This window comes from Gymnodraco acuticeps, unplaced genomic scaffold (assembly GCF_902827175.1).
Source record: "Gymnodraco acuticeps unplaced genomic scaffold, fGymAcu1.1, whole genome shotgun sequence".
In the NCBI taxonomy this organism is placed as follows: Eukaryota; Metazoa; Chordata; class Actinopteri; order Perciformes; family Bathydraconidae; genus Gymnodraco; species Gymnodraco acuticeps.
The window spans coordinates 20,634-40,000 of NW_022990832.1; the positions used below are offsets into that span (position 1 = coordinate 20,634).

General features: G+C 40.5%; 1 protein-coding gene across 2 annotated transcripts in view; it reads left to right on the top strand.

The window, feature by feature from the left end:
- The window catches only part of LOC117557194 (DNA-binding protein SATB2-like), a 32,766-nt gene continuing 13,399 nt past the window's right edge, over positions 1 to 19,367 (top strand). The window contains exons 1-7 of one of the 2 annotated variants that reach the window (XM_034232909.1): positions 1 to 212; positions 3,829 to 4,022; positions 9,883 to 10,119; positions 12,751 to 12,936; positions 15,566 to 15,692; positions 16,903 to 17,026; positions 18,223 to 18,325. In XM_034232909.1, coding sequence (XP_034088800.1) covers positions 9,909 to 10,119; positions 12,751 to 12,936; positions 15,566 to 15,692; positions 16,903 to 17,026; positions 18,223 to 18,325 — 751 coding nt within the window. In that variant the 5' untranslated portion in view covers positions 1 to 212; positions 3,829 to 4,022; positions 9,883 to 9,908. Of the gene's footprint in view, positions 213 to 3,260; positions 4,023 to 9,882; positions 10,120 to 12,750; positions 12,937 to 15,565; positions 15,693 to 16,902; positions 17,027 to 18,222; positions 18,326 to 19,367 lie in introns of those variants that run through there. The other variant, XM_034232908.1, reaches the window with a different exon arrangement.

Sequence of the window (19,367 nt, forward strand, 5' to 3'; positions counted from 1 at the left end):
GTGCGCCAGCAACGAGGGACAATCCTCCGTCGCCTCGAACACACGACCGGAGAAGTCTGATTTGACGTAGAGCTGGAGCTTCTGAGGATCTCCGTTTGCGAGGAGGAAGAGGAGGAGGAGGAAGGGTTTGGAGAGATGTGGATGGAAAGGGAAAACTGAGAGGTGGAGGAGTAAAGAAATACAACAACAATGGATCCAAGTGCAGTGTCAGGGTAGGTTTAAACTAATATCACGGCAAGAATAACACTTTTAACAAGTCGTTGAGTTTTAAATGTGGTTTTTAAGACTTCTATTTCTCATAAGTTTCCTAGAAATCAGAATCAGTAAATCAATAAATTGACCTTTGTCAAAAATAGCTTCCTAAACTCACCTATAAAAGAAATTAAATAGCATTAATGTTTTTTTTAAGTGTCTTTTGCTGAACATAACTCAGAAACAAAAATACTTAATTGATCCTTGGGCGACATTTGGTGACATTATTTTGCTCCATTTTTAGAATCAGAATCAGAAATAAGATATAAAAGAATCTGAATAAAATATAAATATTTGAATATCAGTTGTAAAAATACCCCAAAAAACTATTAAATAAGACAGTTAGAGAACGGTCTTTCTCTTGCACTAAACTGAACAGTTAATGAATCTCACGCTGCAGTTCAGGTAATGGCCACTAGCTGTCGGTGTAGTTTCACATTTTATTTCCCATTAATTCCCATTTAAAAAATAAATAAATTAGGATGCATGGTCACACATGCAGAGCACACAGCACACACAGTGAAATGTGTTCTCTGCTTTTAACCCATCCTAGTACCAGGGGCCTTTCTCATTTCACTAATTCCCCTCCTCGACTCCTATCCTCGTGTCTTAGTCCCGCCCACAGGAGATGCGAACGGAGGAGTCGAGGAGGGGAGCCGAGGAGAGAGGAGGGGAAGCAGCAGGCGGTTAGAGAAATGAGAACTCCTCTCCTCTGAGCGGTCATTTTAAAGAGATGTCCATTAATGATGACAGGAGGCACAGCAGCCCTCTGTCTGATGGACAGATGTGTTCATGACCACTTATATATTTACTTTTAATTCATTCACCGTGCGGTATAATGAGACAATAACAGGCTACAGATGCGGACACACACACACACACACATATTTATATATATAAGTATACAAGTATGAGAGCACTCACAGCATAATAACGTAACACTATCAGAGACTGGATATATCCCCCCCCCCCCCTCTCTGGTCGCTACAATGAGGAAATGAAATTACGGGCCAAAAGTTTTATTTACAAACTATTAAAATTAAGCATAGGACACCAAACCAACTGAGACCCGTCTGTCTGCCGCATCCACACACACACACACACACACACACACACAACCACACACACACACACACACACACACACCACACACACACACACCACACACACACACACACACACACACACACACACACACACACACTAAACTAAAGCAAATAAAGAGAGTAGGCCTGTTATACTGAGTGATATATATTATACACAGTGCTCTGCTTTCTGCACGGACCTCACAGCTGTTCTCGGTGCCTTGCTCAAGGGCACCACAGCAGGGCAGGAGGTGAAATGGGACCTCTCCAAGTAGCAGTCCACACTCCATATTTAGGTCTGATCGGGGACTTGAACCGGCGACCTTACGGCTCACAGTCCAAGCCCCTACTGACATGCGGCAACAACATTAAAATAGTTATTACATGCAAGACAGAACATCACTCCAAGTTTAAACTTTATAAAGGGTTACCAGTTACAGGGTGTTACTATAAGTGTCACTTAATTAAATTGCTAAATAATTTTAATATGAATCAGCTGAGAAAATATGTTTAAATGCATTTGGCATTTACCTACATGTCATTACAAGAGACGCCACAAGAGAGCAGCATTTCCTCAGTGAAAAGACAACAAGCGCTAATATGTCTAATTTAATTGAGATGTCACTGCATCAATAAAAAAATACGGTATATGGTATTTCTTTAGGCTTTTCTTTCATCGATACATCTGGAAAAACAAGCAGATGAATACATTGATTGTTAGAAATAATCCAGTACAGCAACTTAAATGTGATTTGTCTGATAAATGTAATGCACAATGAAACTAAACCCTAGTTTCACTTAAATAATAAAACATTTAATCCCAATAAAAAGACTCGTATATATAATTTATCCCCCAAATGTGGCTATTTTAAACATTTATATCTCCAAACACAGTCTGTTTTGTGTCTAAAATAATAATTTCCCTTTCTTTTGTACAGCTTTTGGTCACCAGCGCCCACCACGAGACACCGTGTGCTGTTATAAAAACATCAGTATTACATATAGAGCTCCAAAATACACACAACATCAATATTTGTTGTTACGGGTAATAAGAGCTGGCTTGTTTTCATTGGAACCTTGTGAAAGCACTCTTTAATTGCCACGCATACCATCACACACACACACACACACACACACGCACGCACACACACACACACACACACACACACACACACACACACACACACACCACACACACACACACCACACTACTTGCTCATGGTGAGCGACTTGTGGTGAGCTGTCAGAGATATTTAAGATGATGTAGGACAGGCAAGTGTTGGCAGACTCACACACCCACACACACGCACACCACACACACACACATACACACACACACACACACACCACACACACACACACACACACACCACACACACACACGCACACACACACACACACACACACACACCACACACACACACCACACACACTACATCACACACACACACTCACAGACCACAGAGGAGGAGCGACAGGAAGGCAGACAGGCTGAGGAGTAATGATAGTGACTATTCTTCCATCTAGAATAAATCACGCAGCGCTGACCACCGAACTGCCATTTGGACAGAGACACTAACAAACATTTAAGAGAGGGACGGACGGGACGTATGGGGGAGATTCTCAGGGTAAAACACACACTTTTCTTTAACAATGTTTTTATTCAATTGTATTGCTCATACGGAGAGTTTAAAATACATAATGCAGCAGTACAGTCACTGCAATGATGTGAGATAAGTTAACTTCATAGTCTTAGTCCGACTCAACCCAAAAGTGCTTTTTCTCTCCTGGTTTGGTTAAAGAATTAAGAATTAATTAATTAATTAAAATCACAATTCAAAGAGGAAATAACTCACATCTCTGAGTTGGAATTAAAGTTGTTCAAATATATTAATATTGTAAAAAAACAAGGCTTTACTTAGATATATTAAGGCGTTAGTGACACTTCATTTAATTGGTTATTAAAAAGCAAAGACAAAACACTTTTTTTATTTAATTGTTCTTAAAAATGGCACGTTTTTCGTATCCAAAATAGTTTAATTATACTCCCTTTCTTAGTATACAGGGTATTTGTGAAAACAAGGTGTTCTCTGTTACTAAAACACATAATGGGACCTATCGTTAACGTGACATTTCTACAATGATTAACCTCTAACATACATTTTCTCTCGTTCTCTGCCATCACGACATCTGGGGAATTATTCATCCTTTCTAAATCCGGATATCCCATTATTCATTAAGTGTTCACTTTTATAGAATAAAGCTTTTTTTATCTCACTTGCTGCAAATGTCTAATTTGTATTTTTGATGGATTTGACCCCACTTGAATGTCACTGATTATTGTTTGAAGACGGTTATACATGTAATTTGTTTTCATGTATGTCAATCTGTGTTTGGGTTTCCCTCCCAAACCATGTCTCCTCCCTCCTCCATCCTTTCCTCCTCCCTCCTTTCCTCTACATGTGTGATTCTCCTGCTCTTCACTCCTCAGCAGCAGCAGCAGCAGCAGCAGTGTGTCCTCACCACTCCTCGTCATTATTCCTCCTCGCTCCTTCTGCCGGTGTTTTGCCGAATAAACAAAAAAGGGGGATACGTTGGAAAATTGATATTCTCTCAGGCTGGATTCCCTCGTCTTCACCAATGGATGGAGTTTATTCCCCAGCAAGCACAGTGACTTCTTAAAAAGTGAGTGAACATCTAGTACATACTTAAGAAGGTCTTGTGAAAACTACAGAAACAATAAATTGTAAAAACAACATGGTAGAAAATAACGCCTGACAATACATGATTTATGTGGCAAATGTCAAAATGCACATGTGAACGTAAGGAAATGTCATACTTTTAACACTATACACTCAAATAATGGGTGATCTAATGCTACATAACTGGTTTTATATATGTAAAGTAGGTCCAGAATGTTTAATAAAACCAATTATTCATCATAAAACATAACTTCATAAGAATATGTATAGAGCAATCACTTACTGTAAGAAGTGATTGAATTAAATGCGTTTCTTTGAGAAAATGCACTTAAAGATTGTTAAAATCCTTCTCAAGCGGTTATCCAATATCTGTTACACTTTTTATATTGGGTATTTATTATTTTTTTATATTGGGTATTTAAGTAAATCTACATTTGTCAATTTTATTTTACCGAGAGTTTTTTATTAGATCACATTTTTCACTTGCACTTTATTTGAGTATTTCAATGTTATGCTACTTTGTACTTCTACTAGTACTCTCTTTGACTATTCCCACACTTCTACTTTTACTTAAGCTATGAGTACTTCTCCCACCTCTTGGGGTCATAGATGAAACACTGCTGCTGCTGCTAATAATATTAATAAAGCCTGACAATGCTAGCTTTATTCCGTCTAACAACGAGGCTAATTGTGTCACCGCCGTTTGAATCCCTGCTCATTAGCATATCTCGTCAATAGCGGTTCATTTGGCACAGCTGATCCAAACGGAGCATTATTATTATTATTATTAATATTAATGTTTATTATTATTATCTGCTGTGTTTGTCCTGCTGGTGAAATCTCCTAATGCTGCTAATGCTACACTGAGCAAAGCAGAAGGAGAAACACTTCTAAAAGTTGACACAATTAAGTAAGTCATTTAACAGAATATCAAAAAGATTAAATCAGCATTCATATAATGTGTATATCTTTAGATAATGGGTAATAAATAATGAATGCATTATTATTTGGGTGTTGTATGAATGGCGTAGATCGAGTAGGGTCTGTATTTGTGTTTAAACAAACTACCAATTAAGCCGTTTTATGATAATTAATATAACATGATGAGTATTTAAGGAACACAATCTGACTAAGCATTGTTTTTGAGATAGCCTTATAGGAAATGGTTTATTTTAGGTTCTGGCACTATGCAGTTGTAGTAAACGATAAAAAGTATTGTGATAATGACAGTAAATGTGTTTATTCCCACAGTGTCATCTATTGTTGACTCAGATGTTGTTGTTTTATTGTAAACAAGCAGTACAAATAAAAAACTACAGCCAAGTATGATAGTAAAAACATTTATTTAGATAGTCCTCTGTTGTAAAGTAACATTTTGATTTATTTAGTCTTTAGTGTTTTCCATGATGGCTATGAGAATAAACTAATATATGTTGAATTGAATCGGCCTTTAGTATTAGATATGATTGTTTTGCATCCGTCCCTGCAATCAGCTATTAAGATGTGACCTACTAAGTGATTCATTCAGCACCTGCGTGGAGTTTCATTGCGTAGCTCACTAAGACGCTTTAAAGCTGCCTTGTCGTTCGTTGTAAACAAACAAACATTTTGTTTACAGCCATTGTTATTCCCATATTGTGTTTATCCTTGAGATCTAACACATGATGAATGATGTGTCCTCCTCTTAAAACCCTTGTTTTCGTGCGCGAGACAAATAACAAAAGGGTTTGTACTTCTCTGTGTCTACAAACAAGCTTGCACGATGTCCTTGAATCCCCTTAAGCCTCTGAAAAGCCCCTCTCACAGGATCATTTTGACCCTTCTCACAAACTTTTATGTGTCACCAGACCCCGATCACTTCTTCATAACCTACCTATAGTCCAATTGAGCCCATTTACTGTAAATGTAACCTCCTCGAGGACCCTATGGACCCTCTTGGGTGTCATCAGACTCCACTTATATCCCCACTTCACAGTTAATTTAATTACAGTGAACACCTCAAATGTAGTTAAATTCCCTTAAAGCTCTCTTAAAGACACTCAGGAGACCCCCCCCCCTTAATTAGACCCTGAAAAGAGGGTTATGTGTGACAGTCGGAGGCTACTGACTGTGTGTGTGTGTGTGTGTGTGTGTGTGTGTGTGTGTGTACATTTGGCCTCCATGTGTGCTTGTAAAGTGTGTGTAGGGAGTGTGTGGTCTCTTGGCGGCGCGGCCTCTGAACGTGTCGCTTGAAGTGGTTTCATGTGTGAGAATTTGGGAGAGAAAGACGCGCTGCGTTCGTTATATAAAGGTGTTTTTATATCATAGGAAATGACTTTTTTTGTGTTTGGCGTCGACATAAATACGCTTTAATTTTAAGTGTTGATCCAAAAGGCTCAGATTTAAGTGTGTAGTCAGAAGTCATAATGAAAAATGACGTTGTTTGAAACAGAAAAGGCGATAAAAACAGAAATGAATAACTCAATTTAACAGACGTAATATATTCAAGCCCTAAACATATTTAAAAAGATAGACATTTATGTATTAATTATGTAGGCATCACAGCCATGCAGATATTGTGCTTACATGTGGATCTAAAATGTAATTATATATACTGTTATTGATTTAATATCTTAACTAATTCATCTGCAGTAATTGTTTGGTCTAGAAAATGTCCATCCTAGTTTCTCAAAGTCCAAAGTGATGTCTTTAAATGTCTGGTTTTGTAAGTTGGAACCGAAAAACTATCACTTATATATAAATGAACAGAAATATTCATATTTAAGAGGCTAAAAACAGCATTTTCTGAAATTGTTCCAGAACAATTACAGATCAAAATACAACCCAATGTGCAGCAGATGGAGAAAAACTCAAAGTCAAACTGAATTTCAACATATTTTTACATGACTGTACTTTTTGAGTGTGTTTTCACATTTAATGTCTCCTCATTAATGACTTAAACTTGTTAGAGGAGAAAATATGTAGAAGGGAAGAGGGTGATTATCATAAATTGCCCCAAATATTCCAAAAATGTTGATTAAAAGCAGAGCGAACGAATGAGAGGAAAGTGTGCACGCAATTTCATTTTCATTCATTTTTGCGTTTCAGTTGCTTGTGTGTGCGAGGTGTCTGAACACGGAGCATTTCATTAGCATTGTGTTGTTTTGAGTTAAATGACAAATGAATAAAGCCTTAGTTATTTTCCTTCATGAGTGAGAGAGATTTTTGGTGACATTTCCAACGTTTTTCTGGTTTTAGTGGCCTGCGAAAAGCTCAGCCGTCATCTCATCTGTTTAATGATGAAGTGATTAATGTTTAACTTAGCCGTGGGATCTGAGATCAGCAGCACGGAGGTCTGCAGTATGATTAAACTGCTTTTTAATTGTATATTGTAGAAAGATATTGGACACCTTTTAAGGCCGCCTGGTTATAAGGGGATGCAAATCTGCTTTTAGAGTGTTTTTTTACTTGAAATGGAAGTCTTATCTTGTTAATAATCGACACCAATATGTAACGTTTTAATTGTTCTTTGTTATAAAATATCGAAAGAGTAGCATGGGTTCAAAAGGCTGCACTGTAGGTAAGACCTGTGAGTTGTTTACTTGTTGTTCATCTCATTTTGATTTGCCAGTTAGCAGATTTCCGTGGGAACAGGAAGTGATTGTGTACGTACCAGACGATGTTCACTTTGTGCTAAGCTAGGCTAATCACACCCTCAATAATACACACAGATGAAATTGATATATATCTTCTTCTGGAAAGTTGTGACAGATTCAACAAGCAAACAACCACACATGTTTTTTCATCTCAATGTTGTTTCACTAAATCTAATCAGGCAGTTTTGTTTTCAATTTTCCAGAAATTCTCCCGACAAGTATTGAAGAATACAGTTTAGTTGAAGGAGAACAACATTTAAAGAGACAATGTGTAAAAACAACACATTTAGTTGGAATAAGTGCCCAATAACTAACTGCTTAAAGACAGTAGATATATTTCTGTTATGAAGTGATGTCTTCTGTATTGCATTACCTTATACAGCAAAAAAAGGTTAAATGATATTGTTTTAAATGATGGCTCAACAGCAGGATACTTACACCACGTACATCACATGTTCCCCTTTAAACTGTGGGTTTCTTTCTCCGGAAGTTTTTCCTTGTACGATGTGAGGGTCTCGTTTTCTCATACTGATATTCTGCACAAACTGTGCTGTTGTATTTACTGTATAGTGTCCTTACTGTAAGGTCATTATTATATGTACAGCACTTTGGCTCGACCAAAAATCGTTTTAAGAATGTGAATATGAATAAAACTTTGATTTGATTTGATCGTGTAAAAAGGACATTATGCTGGTTCCTACAGTGAGAACAAACCTGGGTAAAACAGCTTTTAAATATGCTGCCCCCACAGCTTGGAACAATGTACAGAAGGAGCTGAAACTCTCAGATGAAATCACTATGGGGGAATTCAGGTCCATCTTAAAGGACAGAGAACACCATTGGTCGATGTGAGTGCTCGTATATCCTAAAATCGTTTTAAATGTTGCCAGTTTTTAATGATTTTAATAGTTTGTTTTACTTCGCATATTGACTGGCTAATGTGCCATTTTATTTGTGTTTTACAGCTGTGTTTGTCTGCCTGTCTTGTCTGTGTTTTATCTTGTAACTTCGTTCATGCTGCCCATCTTAGCCAGGTCAATCTCAATGAGTTCTTTACCTGGTTAAATAAAGGATATATTATTGAATTACTTGTATCTCATATAACACATTGATGAAGGCTTTTCTTAAAAACAACAAATGCATCTTCACAATTGACATTAATACCACATGAATCATAAAGAAATGTGCGTTTCGGTGTCCCTTACAGTAAACACAGTGCATTGTGCTCTCTTTCTTCACATCTTTCATTAAAACACATCGTTTACACCGATGTGTCTAAACACATATCATACACTCGTCTGTATTTAGTCTGAGCGAGCGCCACTTGCTGACCTGTGATTGGTCCCAGATGAATTGTGGTCGTCCCGCCTCTTTTGTGTGTGATCAACAAAGGAGGAAGTGAACAAAGCGACCAGTAGTTGATGAAGCGCTCTATGAAAGACGATACACTCCATATACAGTGTGTGTAGGTGCACGAACAACTCAGACTGCTTGTTTTACTTCAGTTTTCCGCTGGGAAGGAGTCACTGCTCAAATATCTATATACTCATCATTCTTACCCACTTCTAACTCAAGATTGTGGTCGTTGGTTTTCTTTCTTATTGATGCTTCTATCGGGATCTGACATCAAAACATTTAAAACGGTTATCAGAAGTTTTAGGAATTGTTTTAGGAAAATAATGTAAAATATAAACTGGGATAAGTGCCGCCTAACATGTGACCTGTTTCATTCTTATATAAACATAGAAAAAGTATAATTAAAGTCAAATAATATAGAAGAAAAGCATGGTGAATACTGCTATGGTTTGTGGATTAAGGCGTATACGGGAAAGCCTTTTTAATGGTTAGTTTGAATGGTTTTCAGCTCCTATTGTTACTTTTATTTATACTGTATAATTTGATCCTTATGTAAACTCTTATCTGTCCCATCCTCTTTTTACATAACAAAATGCATCTTCAAATATCTTCAAATCAATCTATCGAATGCACGCTGAAGGCTCTTTGAGCAAGTTTTCTCTCAGTGATTGTGATGTTATGTTAAATGTTTGTTGTTCATGTATCGTGTCTTGATATCTGTATATGTCGATGTTACACATGGAGCTGGACATTTCAGACTTGATCTGACCATTAAAGTATTATATCGTATCTTCACTTGTGATCAGTGTTTTCTTCTTAAGCCCTAAAGCATCTCCTTGTGTTCCCTCCCAGCTTCTCATCCTGCGGTCTTCAGGGGGATGGATCATTGTGGGATGGATCAGCGGGTGATGGATCAGCGCGGGGGTGCAGAGAGCCCCGGCCTGCGGGACAGCGTCAGCCCCGAGGAGCGAGGGGACAGCCCGGCCTCCAGCGGACCCCCGCCCTGCAAACTGAGCCGACCCGAGGTCAACGGGAGTCCGGCAGCTCCCAAAAACAGACAGAACGGGAACCCACTGAGACCCCTGGGAGGTGAGGGGGTTACTCCATAATAACACACACTTTATTTCAGCCATCTTCGGATATCACATACAACACAACACACACACACACACGCACATTTTTCATTGTTATAGCTGAACATACCAAACACAGAAAAACACTCACGCACAGATGCCCATTATTCTCTCATGCATTTGAGAACATCTTCATGCATCATCACACAAACATTGTGACAGCTCACACACACACACACAAACACACACACACACACACACACACACACACACACACACACACACACACACACACAACACACACACACACACACACACACACTCACACACACACACACACACACACACACACACACACACACACACACACACACACACACACACATACCATGTATACATCACTTCAGGGGACATTACATTGACTTACATGCATTTCCTGGAGACTTATCCTAACCTTAACCATAACCAACACATGCCTAACCCTAACCCTAACCCTTACCCTAATCCTAATCCTAACGCTAACCAAGTCTTCACCCTAACATTAATGATTCCCCTCATGGGGACCTCCAATTTGTCCCCATAAGGGAAGCCAGTCCCCACACGTGACTATGTAAACAGATTTAGGTCCCCACAAGTATAGTAATGCTAGACCACACACACACACACACACACACACACACACACACACACACACACACACACACACACACACACACACAGACACAGACATTAAGCTGCCTCCACCCTTCCTCTGAGTGAGGGCTGATTGGCTGATAGCGTGCCTGATGCTGCTGTGGTTTGGCTGCTGGTGTGTCGTCAGGCAGAGGATTGATGGAGGGTTGATGGTGTGTTATTGATCAGCTCCTGTGGGACAGCAGGGGTGTGAAGGGTCCGGGAGGAAGAGATCTTAAACTCGCCCGACAACAAATCACTAAACGAGTTATGGCTGAATGAGACGTGGTTGGGAGGGTTACTTTAAAAATGTATTCCTTTACAATTACCCGTAATCTAAGTTTCAAAATATAAAAGTAACTTATTTTCCTTTAGTTTTGAATTGCCTCAATATCAGATGCAATACAAATACATTTTTTATATAGTAATAATAGATTTATTATAGCGCCTTTAAGGGACCCAAGGCCGCTTGACATGGTGTGAACAAACAAGTTGGGCAAATAATAAAGTATAATTTAAATGAATAGCAGTGGAAGTTGAAGCAGGGGTTATAGGGTTAGGTCGTTCCTTGTTTTTAAATATACTGTAACATGTATCCTGCTAGTAATCTGATAACGTCTTGTTTTATGTATGCCAATACTGTCCAGCAGCGCTTTAAGAGCGGTTATGGAAACAAGTCTGGGGTTTTAATGTGCGGTGCAAACACAAATACAGTTGTACAATCTTACATTCACACTGGCAGCTGCCCAGTTCAACCAGAGCCTCGCTGTGAGACCACCGAGCAGCTTTACTGCAGCGCTACGTCACCGCTGAGAGGAGAAATGCTGCTTTGGCTTCTGCAGGAATCTCCTTCACACAGATCCTGTTTACTTAACACTGAAAATAATCGTAGAAATCCTCGATTAAAGTTCCTCTTTCATGGACCAAAAATATGGAGGCAATGGCATCTCTTGATTGAGAAACATTGAGAAGAGTATCAGGGTTTTTAGAGTTTCTGGCGCAGCTAAATGGGTAACCCATACATTTCAACCTTGAGACCTCAGAAATCGGGAGAATTTCAAAACCACCGCGGGGGGGGGGGGGGGGGGGTGCTGTTCTAGTGGATCGCCGTAGCTGTACTAGATTAACATTAACATGCTTATTGTAGTTGTAAGTGCACTGCCTTGCGGCCTGAAGCACCATCCTTGATGGAGCTTATGTGGGCTGGACCTGTATTTTACAGGAAAGGAGTGAGCAGAGGGTCGAGTTGTCGATTCTTGTTCTTCCTCACCCTCTCAGACTTTCAGTTGTGCGCGCTACTAAAGAGACGCGCTACCATGAAAACCAAACAATGGTGTAGCTGTATTAAAGTCCGAGTGGAAACAGTCCTGAGTAAATCTGATTTAGTCAGAAATCGGGAGAAATGCGGGAGAAATATGAACCTGGGAGGAAACCGGGAGAGGGCAATGAAATCGGGAGTCTCCCGCGAAAATCGGGAGGGTTGGCAAGTGTGGGGTAACCCCACATTAACTCTCTCCTACCACATTTCCCTAATTGATACAGATTTAAATCCAGGTTAGTTATTTAACTTGCAGACCCCTAAACCTGACCAATTATAGAAAATCAAAGAATGGGTTTTCTCCCCTTTTTTGGATTTCAAATGGTCGTCTTTATCAGATCAACCTTTTCCTTGAAATGTCATTTTATGTTTGAAACAGCTTGACTATTGTGACTCTCCGAACTTCCACCCTGAATTTTGAGGGGTTCTTTGGTAGCAGATGCACCTTTGAATGCTTTAACAAAATCAACAACCTGTTTTTTATTTATCTAAAGCTGTCTTCTGATAAGGAAGGAAAAAGGACGGAACAAAAGCGTATGAAAAATATGGATCTGGGAAAAAAGTTACTTCAACTTCCTGGAAATAGGACAGACTGCCCATACAATCTATGAGGTCTAATCCTATTCTTCTTGTATGTTTTCCCCGTGTGTGTCTCAGGGTTGATGATCCCGGTGTGCTGCGTGGTGGAGCATGCAGGCGGGGGGGCGGCGGGGGAGTGTGAGGGACATGGAGACCGTCACGCTGAGTTTGTGTTGGTGCATAAAGACCTCCTCTTCACGCAGCTGGTGGAGACGGCCCTGTCCGCTCTGGGATACTCACACAGCTCAGCTGCACAGGCAAGTGGTAAGTAGAGTGTGTGTGTGTGTGTGTGTGTGTGTGTGTGTGTGTGTGTGTGTGTGTGTGTGTGTGTGTGTGTGTGTGTGTGTGTGTGTGTGTGTGTGTGTGTGTGTGTGTGTGTGTGTGTGTGTGTGTGTGTGTGTGTGTGTGTGTGTGTGTGTGGGCAAGGTAAAATCTATATATAATCCTCTTAACGAAGCAACGATATATTTAAGAATACAAAAAAATTATCCAAAACACAACAAACTCGACTCAATATCAAATCAATAAAATATGAACACAGGGAAAGAAATGCAACCCTTTCTGTCAATTCAAATATGACAATTATATATTTTTAAGTCATGATGTATACACTGTAGTGAACTGGAACATTTTTAAGTGGATCAGTAATCCAGAATAGAACAGGGTATGATAATCTGTTTGCATAACTTTAATGAGTCTTTGGTGGCGAATTTGAGGCTCCATTAAAAGCATATTAAGGCCGTGTTTTTCTGCGTGTCTGCTGACAGCCAGGGTGGTTTCCACTTCCTGCTCAGCTCCAACCGCCTCCTCCACTTTGACAAAAGCTGCTTTAATTTCGTGGTTTCACTGAAACCAAGTCCAAGCTTCAGTGATGTCACATCCTGTTTTTCTGCCGGTCAAAGTTATTGACAACTACAAAAATAATTAAAAATAAAAGTCCCCTCGCATGTTAAACCGAATGTCCTCAGCCTCCGCCCTTCATGTGGGAAACGCAGGGATCTAGACTTCTTCATTAATACTCGTTAATGGGAAACATCTCATGGGTTTTTCTTTGGTAATTGATGAGAAATTAATGATTTCCAGCACAGAGTAATAGTGGCTTCCAGATGGGTTTGCCACATGGTTTACAGTGAGATGTTTAGACGATCACGGAAAAACGTATTTACCACGAAGGTATGCCAAAGATAAGGATTCCTCCCACCTGGTTAGAGCAAACACTGAATCCATGTGGCAGCTTCTCATCGTCTTCAGATCAAAACAACAAGGCAGACAAGATCCAGTCAACCATGAAACAACAGCCTACACACACACACACACACACACACACACACACACACACACACACACATTCCTGGTGTGTCCCGTAAACACAGGGCACTGTAACCATGCGGCCGACGCCCTGCGACCCCCCCGCCTCTCCCAAATGGCTAGGTTTTGTTCTGAGAAATAAGCATTTTCTTTTCAAATAAATAATTTTTGGCCGTAGTCGTGCATTTTTTCCCCCGGTGTGGTCACGACCAAAATTATACAGAGTCTATTCTATTTTCTTCTGCCATTGAATTGCATCTTGCATAACTCTGGCTGGACGAGTATTTTTAAACTCTTAAACTGGCACAGGGGCTTTTTTCTTTAATTAACTTGCACATTATGGCTAATTAAAAAGCAGCTATTTCTTATTTAGATTATATGGTTTACTACTCTGGGTTTAATATGGGCTAAGGTGGATAGCGTGGGAAACTGAATGAGAGTTTTGGGAAGCTTTCACTGATATCACTCACTCAGAAATAACCATTTACCGTTATGCAAACCACCAAAAGTTATTTTCAGAGACATACTGCACATATCTCTCAACCCAGTTATGGTTTAAAATGAACTTTGAAGTTAATCAATAGTCTCTCATGTCTGTAATTCTGAAGTGGGCCGGTTGCTCCAGAGCTGTTCTTGCATAGTAAAAACGGTCCATTTCTGATGTAATTAATGTTATACTCTGCTGCATTAATTCTATATTTAAGTTGTATTATTTGTCATTTTTGCACTTCGAAATCATGTTGAGTTGAAGCCAGCAGATAACTGTGGCTATTTTAGTGACTTATTTAGAGAGTGAGTTAGTGGATAAAATAAGATCGGCTTTTCTCGTTCACATCAGTAAGGCTTGATGAGGTAAATTAACACTCGCTTTTAAACCAGAGTCAGCTGCAGCGCACATTAAAACTGCCAGCGATACAAATACACATTATTCTGTGAGACAGCAGAGGGATGAGCTCACAGTGTTTACTCCGTTCATCTCGTCCTGTCTCTAATGCTGAGCTGATTTGACTTTTCTCCTCTGATTAATCAACTGTGGAGTCCAAAGAGAACGCCCTTTGTTCTTGCACCCCTATCACCACCATCCTCATGCAGTGAAGACACCACACACACACACACACACACACACACACACACACACACACACACACACACACACACACACACACACACACACACACACACACACAATTGAGGCTGGCAGGCCAAGGCCAGGCAGGGTCTGTGTTTGATTTAGCAGATCCTAACGCGATTAGGCCTGTTTAGATTTGCACTTCCAGTCACGGTAGTTGGAAGGCCGGGGGAATGTTGAACCCGGGATGATGCTGCAGGACTGAAACACTCCCCAAGACACACACACACACACACACACACACACACACACACACACACACACACACACACACACACACAATTGTTAAGAAAGCGCAAGAACATGCAAACCAGAATTCTGACAGCCGATATGAAATTTAAATCTCAACGTTTATATCTTAAGTGTGTTGTATGAAGCCCTGTTGTACAAGTACACACTAGCTATTGTGCAAATGACAATAAAACCGTTGAGTCTGTGTTTGTTTGTGTTCTCCAGGCATCATTAAAGTGGGCCGCTGGAAGCCGATGCCCGTCCACTTCCTGACGGACGCTCCGGAGGCCACGGTGGCCGACATGCTGCTGGACGTTTACCACATGGTCACACTGCGCATCATCCTGCACAGGTCAGCATGGAGTGGCTATTTAACACTTATTGAATGCTAATTATATGGGAAAGTCAGACTGAAGCATCCTTTGTGCTCCGGTCTGTCCTCTCAGTAAATACAGAGCTGAATCCCAGATCAATGCACGCTGAAGGCTCTTTGAGCAGGTTTTCTCTCTTGTTTTCATGTGTTGTGATATTTGTCCATGTTGATGTTACACATGGAGCTGCTGTGATGCAAGTCACATTTCAGACTTGATCTGACCATTTAAGTATTATCGTATCGTATCGTATGGATTATGAGCAATATTGAACTATTAAAGTCAAGCTGCTTTTAGTGGCTCTAAACAGATATTTAATATGATAAATTGTTTTCATTTCCATTGTGAAAAAGCCCCACAGAATGGTTAAGTATTCCCTTTTTTCTCACAATAACGGCCCGTCCACACAGCGGCGTGCGTTGAAAGCTTCACCATTCACTTTGAATGGGGTGACGTCACTTTTCGCCGAACTGCATTGTGGGAAGCGACGCGGAGCTTTGCTGGCGTGGCTCGCTGCAAAAGTTGAGCAATGTTCAACTTTTGAAGCCTCGGCAGAAGCGTTAGCCAATCGAATCATATGCCAGTACAAGCTCTAGCCAATCAAACCACTGCTTGTGTGTCAGGGGCGGGAGATTCATGTGATTGGTTGTTGGTCGAGTTTCAGACACGCCCGCCGGCAAGCTCCAACGCACGCCACTGTGTGGACGGGCCGTTAGAGCATACACGACTGTGTAGGTTTAGCGTCTATCACCTTTAAAACGTTATTATTTTTAAATCTTATACTGGAAGTGAAGAATCTTACAAGATAATCCATTTTTAACCTAATCTACCTTGACACTAGTGTTGATGTAAAGCAGGTTCTGAACACGGACAAAGCACTTCTTAGAGATGACTTTTAATGAGTAAAGACAGTACTGCTTCTTTGAATTAAAATACAGTATTCTAGTCATTAGAGCAGGTGGTTTTAATGAAGGAGGTTTAGGTGGAGGGATGTTTGATTGAGTGTGTAATAAGCAGGTTCTGAACATGGTCAAAGCACTTCTTAGAGATGACTTTTAACCAGTAAAGACAGTACTGCTTCTTTGAATGATTCCAGCAGGTTGCAGGTGGTTTTACCCACGTGACAGCCTCTGCTTTAATCGAATGAAAGTTTGATTGACTGTGTAATGACGAAGTGTTTGATATGGTCAGTTATGCTCGTCTGGAGGATCTTCCCTCGGAGCAGTGGAGCCACGCCACGGTGAGGAGCGCCCTGAAGGAGCTGCTGAGGGAGAGCAACCAGAGTGCGCTCTCCAAGGAGTGTCCTCTCTCACAGGTGTGTATCCCCACAACACACTCAGAAGGCCATCATTAGTCCCACAGCGGGGACATTTACAGTGTTACAGCTGAAGTGGCACCGCAGGTAACAACGGCAAGCAATCACAAGAAAGAAAAGCACGCAGCGTTTATAAAATAAAGACAATTAAGTACACAACCATGGTTAAAGAAAGAGTAGCATCTGTCAGATATACACTATGAAGGGCCAAATAACAGCTAACACAATTTCAAAGTACGATGTTATTTACATTAGGTGTGCAAGGAATAGCATATTACATTAAATACAAATGTAATGCTTTCAGACAATGGATCAGAACTTTTTCATTAAACATTCGTGCAAGCAGCAAGTAAGGACATTTTATTTTATTTTTTTCTGGATATAAATGTTTATCTGGGTTTGATTGTGTTTCTCACACACACACACACACACACACTCACACACACACACACACACACACACAAAGGCGAGATGCTGCTAAGTATTTACTCTAAACACATGTGGTTTCATCATCAGCTCACACTTAGTGCACTGTGTAATCTCTGTCTCTCACCACACACACACACACACACACACACACACACACACACACACACACACACACACACACACACACACACACACACACACACACACACACACACACACACACACACACACACACACACACACACACTCAGTATTGATAGCGTCCCATGGGAAAGGATGCAAACACGCACACCTCAATTATGGTGCTCACACACACCCTGCACTCATTACACTTGAGAGTGTGTCATTTGGACTTGTGATTTATACACAGGACTCAGTCATGATGTAATTAGTGATTAGGGGAAGTGTGTGGGTGGTGTGTGTGTGTGGTGGTGTGTGTGTGTGTGTGTGTGTGTGTGTGTGTGTGTGTGTGTGTGTGTGGGTGGTGTGTGTGTGTGTGTGTGTGTCCCCGCCTCATGTGAGTTTTAATCCTCCGTGTTTCCCATGTTGGGATTTCACTTCACGTGCTCATCTTCTCATCTTCTGCGCTGAAGACCACAATGCATGCTGGGAAAGGAAGGGTGGATGAAGAGTTTTGATGAAAATGAGTTGACTCGTTAAGTGTTTAAAAGAGGAGATTATGTTGTTTTAATCCTCCTTTTTATGTAGGCTGCAACATTATGTTGTCTAAGTGATTGTGTTTTTGTCTCCTCCTCTCTTCCTATCAGAGTATGATCTCCGCGATAGTGAACAGTTCCTACTACGTCAACGTCTCCACCTCGAAATGCCAGGAGTTTGGACGCTGGTACAAGAGGTACAAGCGCATCAAAGGTAAATATCAAACCTCCGTCTCGTCCATTTTACACAACACACAGTGGATTTTCCTCAACGCCTTATCGGGTATGGCACACAGTGAATCCTCAATGCGTTACATTTGTGTCAAAGATTGCTCTTAAGCTTTAAGTTATGTAACAGCTACAAGCACTTAGTGTACATGTTCATGGTGTCATTTAAACACCTTGAATCAAGTGTTGGATTGATGAGACTGGTATAAAGTAAAGGGTCAAACTGAAATCTGTACTCAATAATTGACAAATTGTGAAAAAACTCTATTCTACACTATTTTAAATTCACCAGTGGGGTTTTTACCGACATGTTTTTTCATCATGTAACAAAAACGTGAAAATCTCTTCAGCTTCACCACAGACCTTATTTCAGGCTAGCAACCAACACTCTGGTTCCAGGCTGTCGCAGGTGTCGCTTCACTTTAATCTGTTAACTAACTTCTCTACTTCAGTGTCTGTCTTTCTGTAAGCTCGTGCAGTTTGATTGGTCGTCGTTAAATACACTTTTACAGTATTAGTAACTTGCTCTCTGCACTTAAACTTTATACTTTATTTGCCTCATGTTGCTTTAAAAACTCATAAACGTTCCGACTGTCAGAGCCCTTTGTGAAGCTGACACTCTCTGCTAATCACAAACAGACGTAATACGTCTCACCTGCCTGGCTGCCTTTTGTTTTTGGTATTTAGTTTTTTTAAATGTGATGCTTTTTAGAGAAGTTTCCCCATTTTTCTGTCCACCCCCTGTGTGTCCAATCTGATGCAGGCGACGTCTGCCACCGACAGCTCTCCGTAGGAAGGAGCTGTCACACATGCTTTGCATTAATGTCACCCTTAATACACATGACACAACTAAATGCTCTTTACTCCTAATGGGAAACAGCAGCAACCCCCCCCCACACACACACACACGCACAGACACACACACACACACACACACACACACACACACACACACACACACACACACACACACACACACACACACACACACACACACACACACACGTACAGACAGACACACACACACA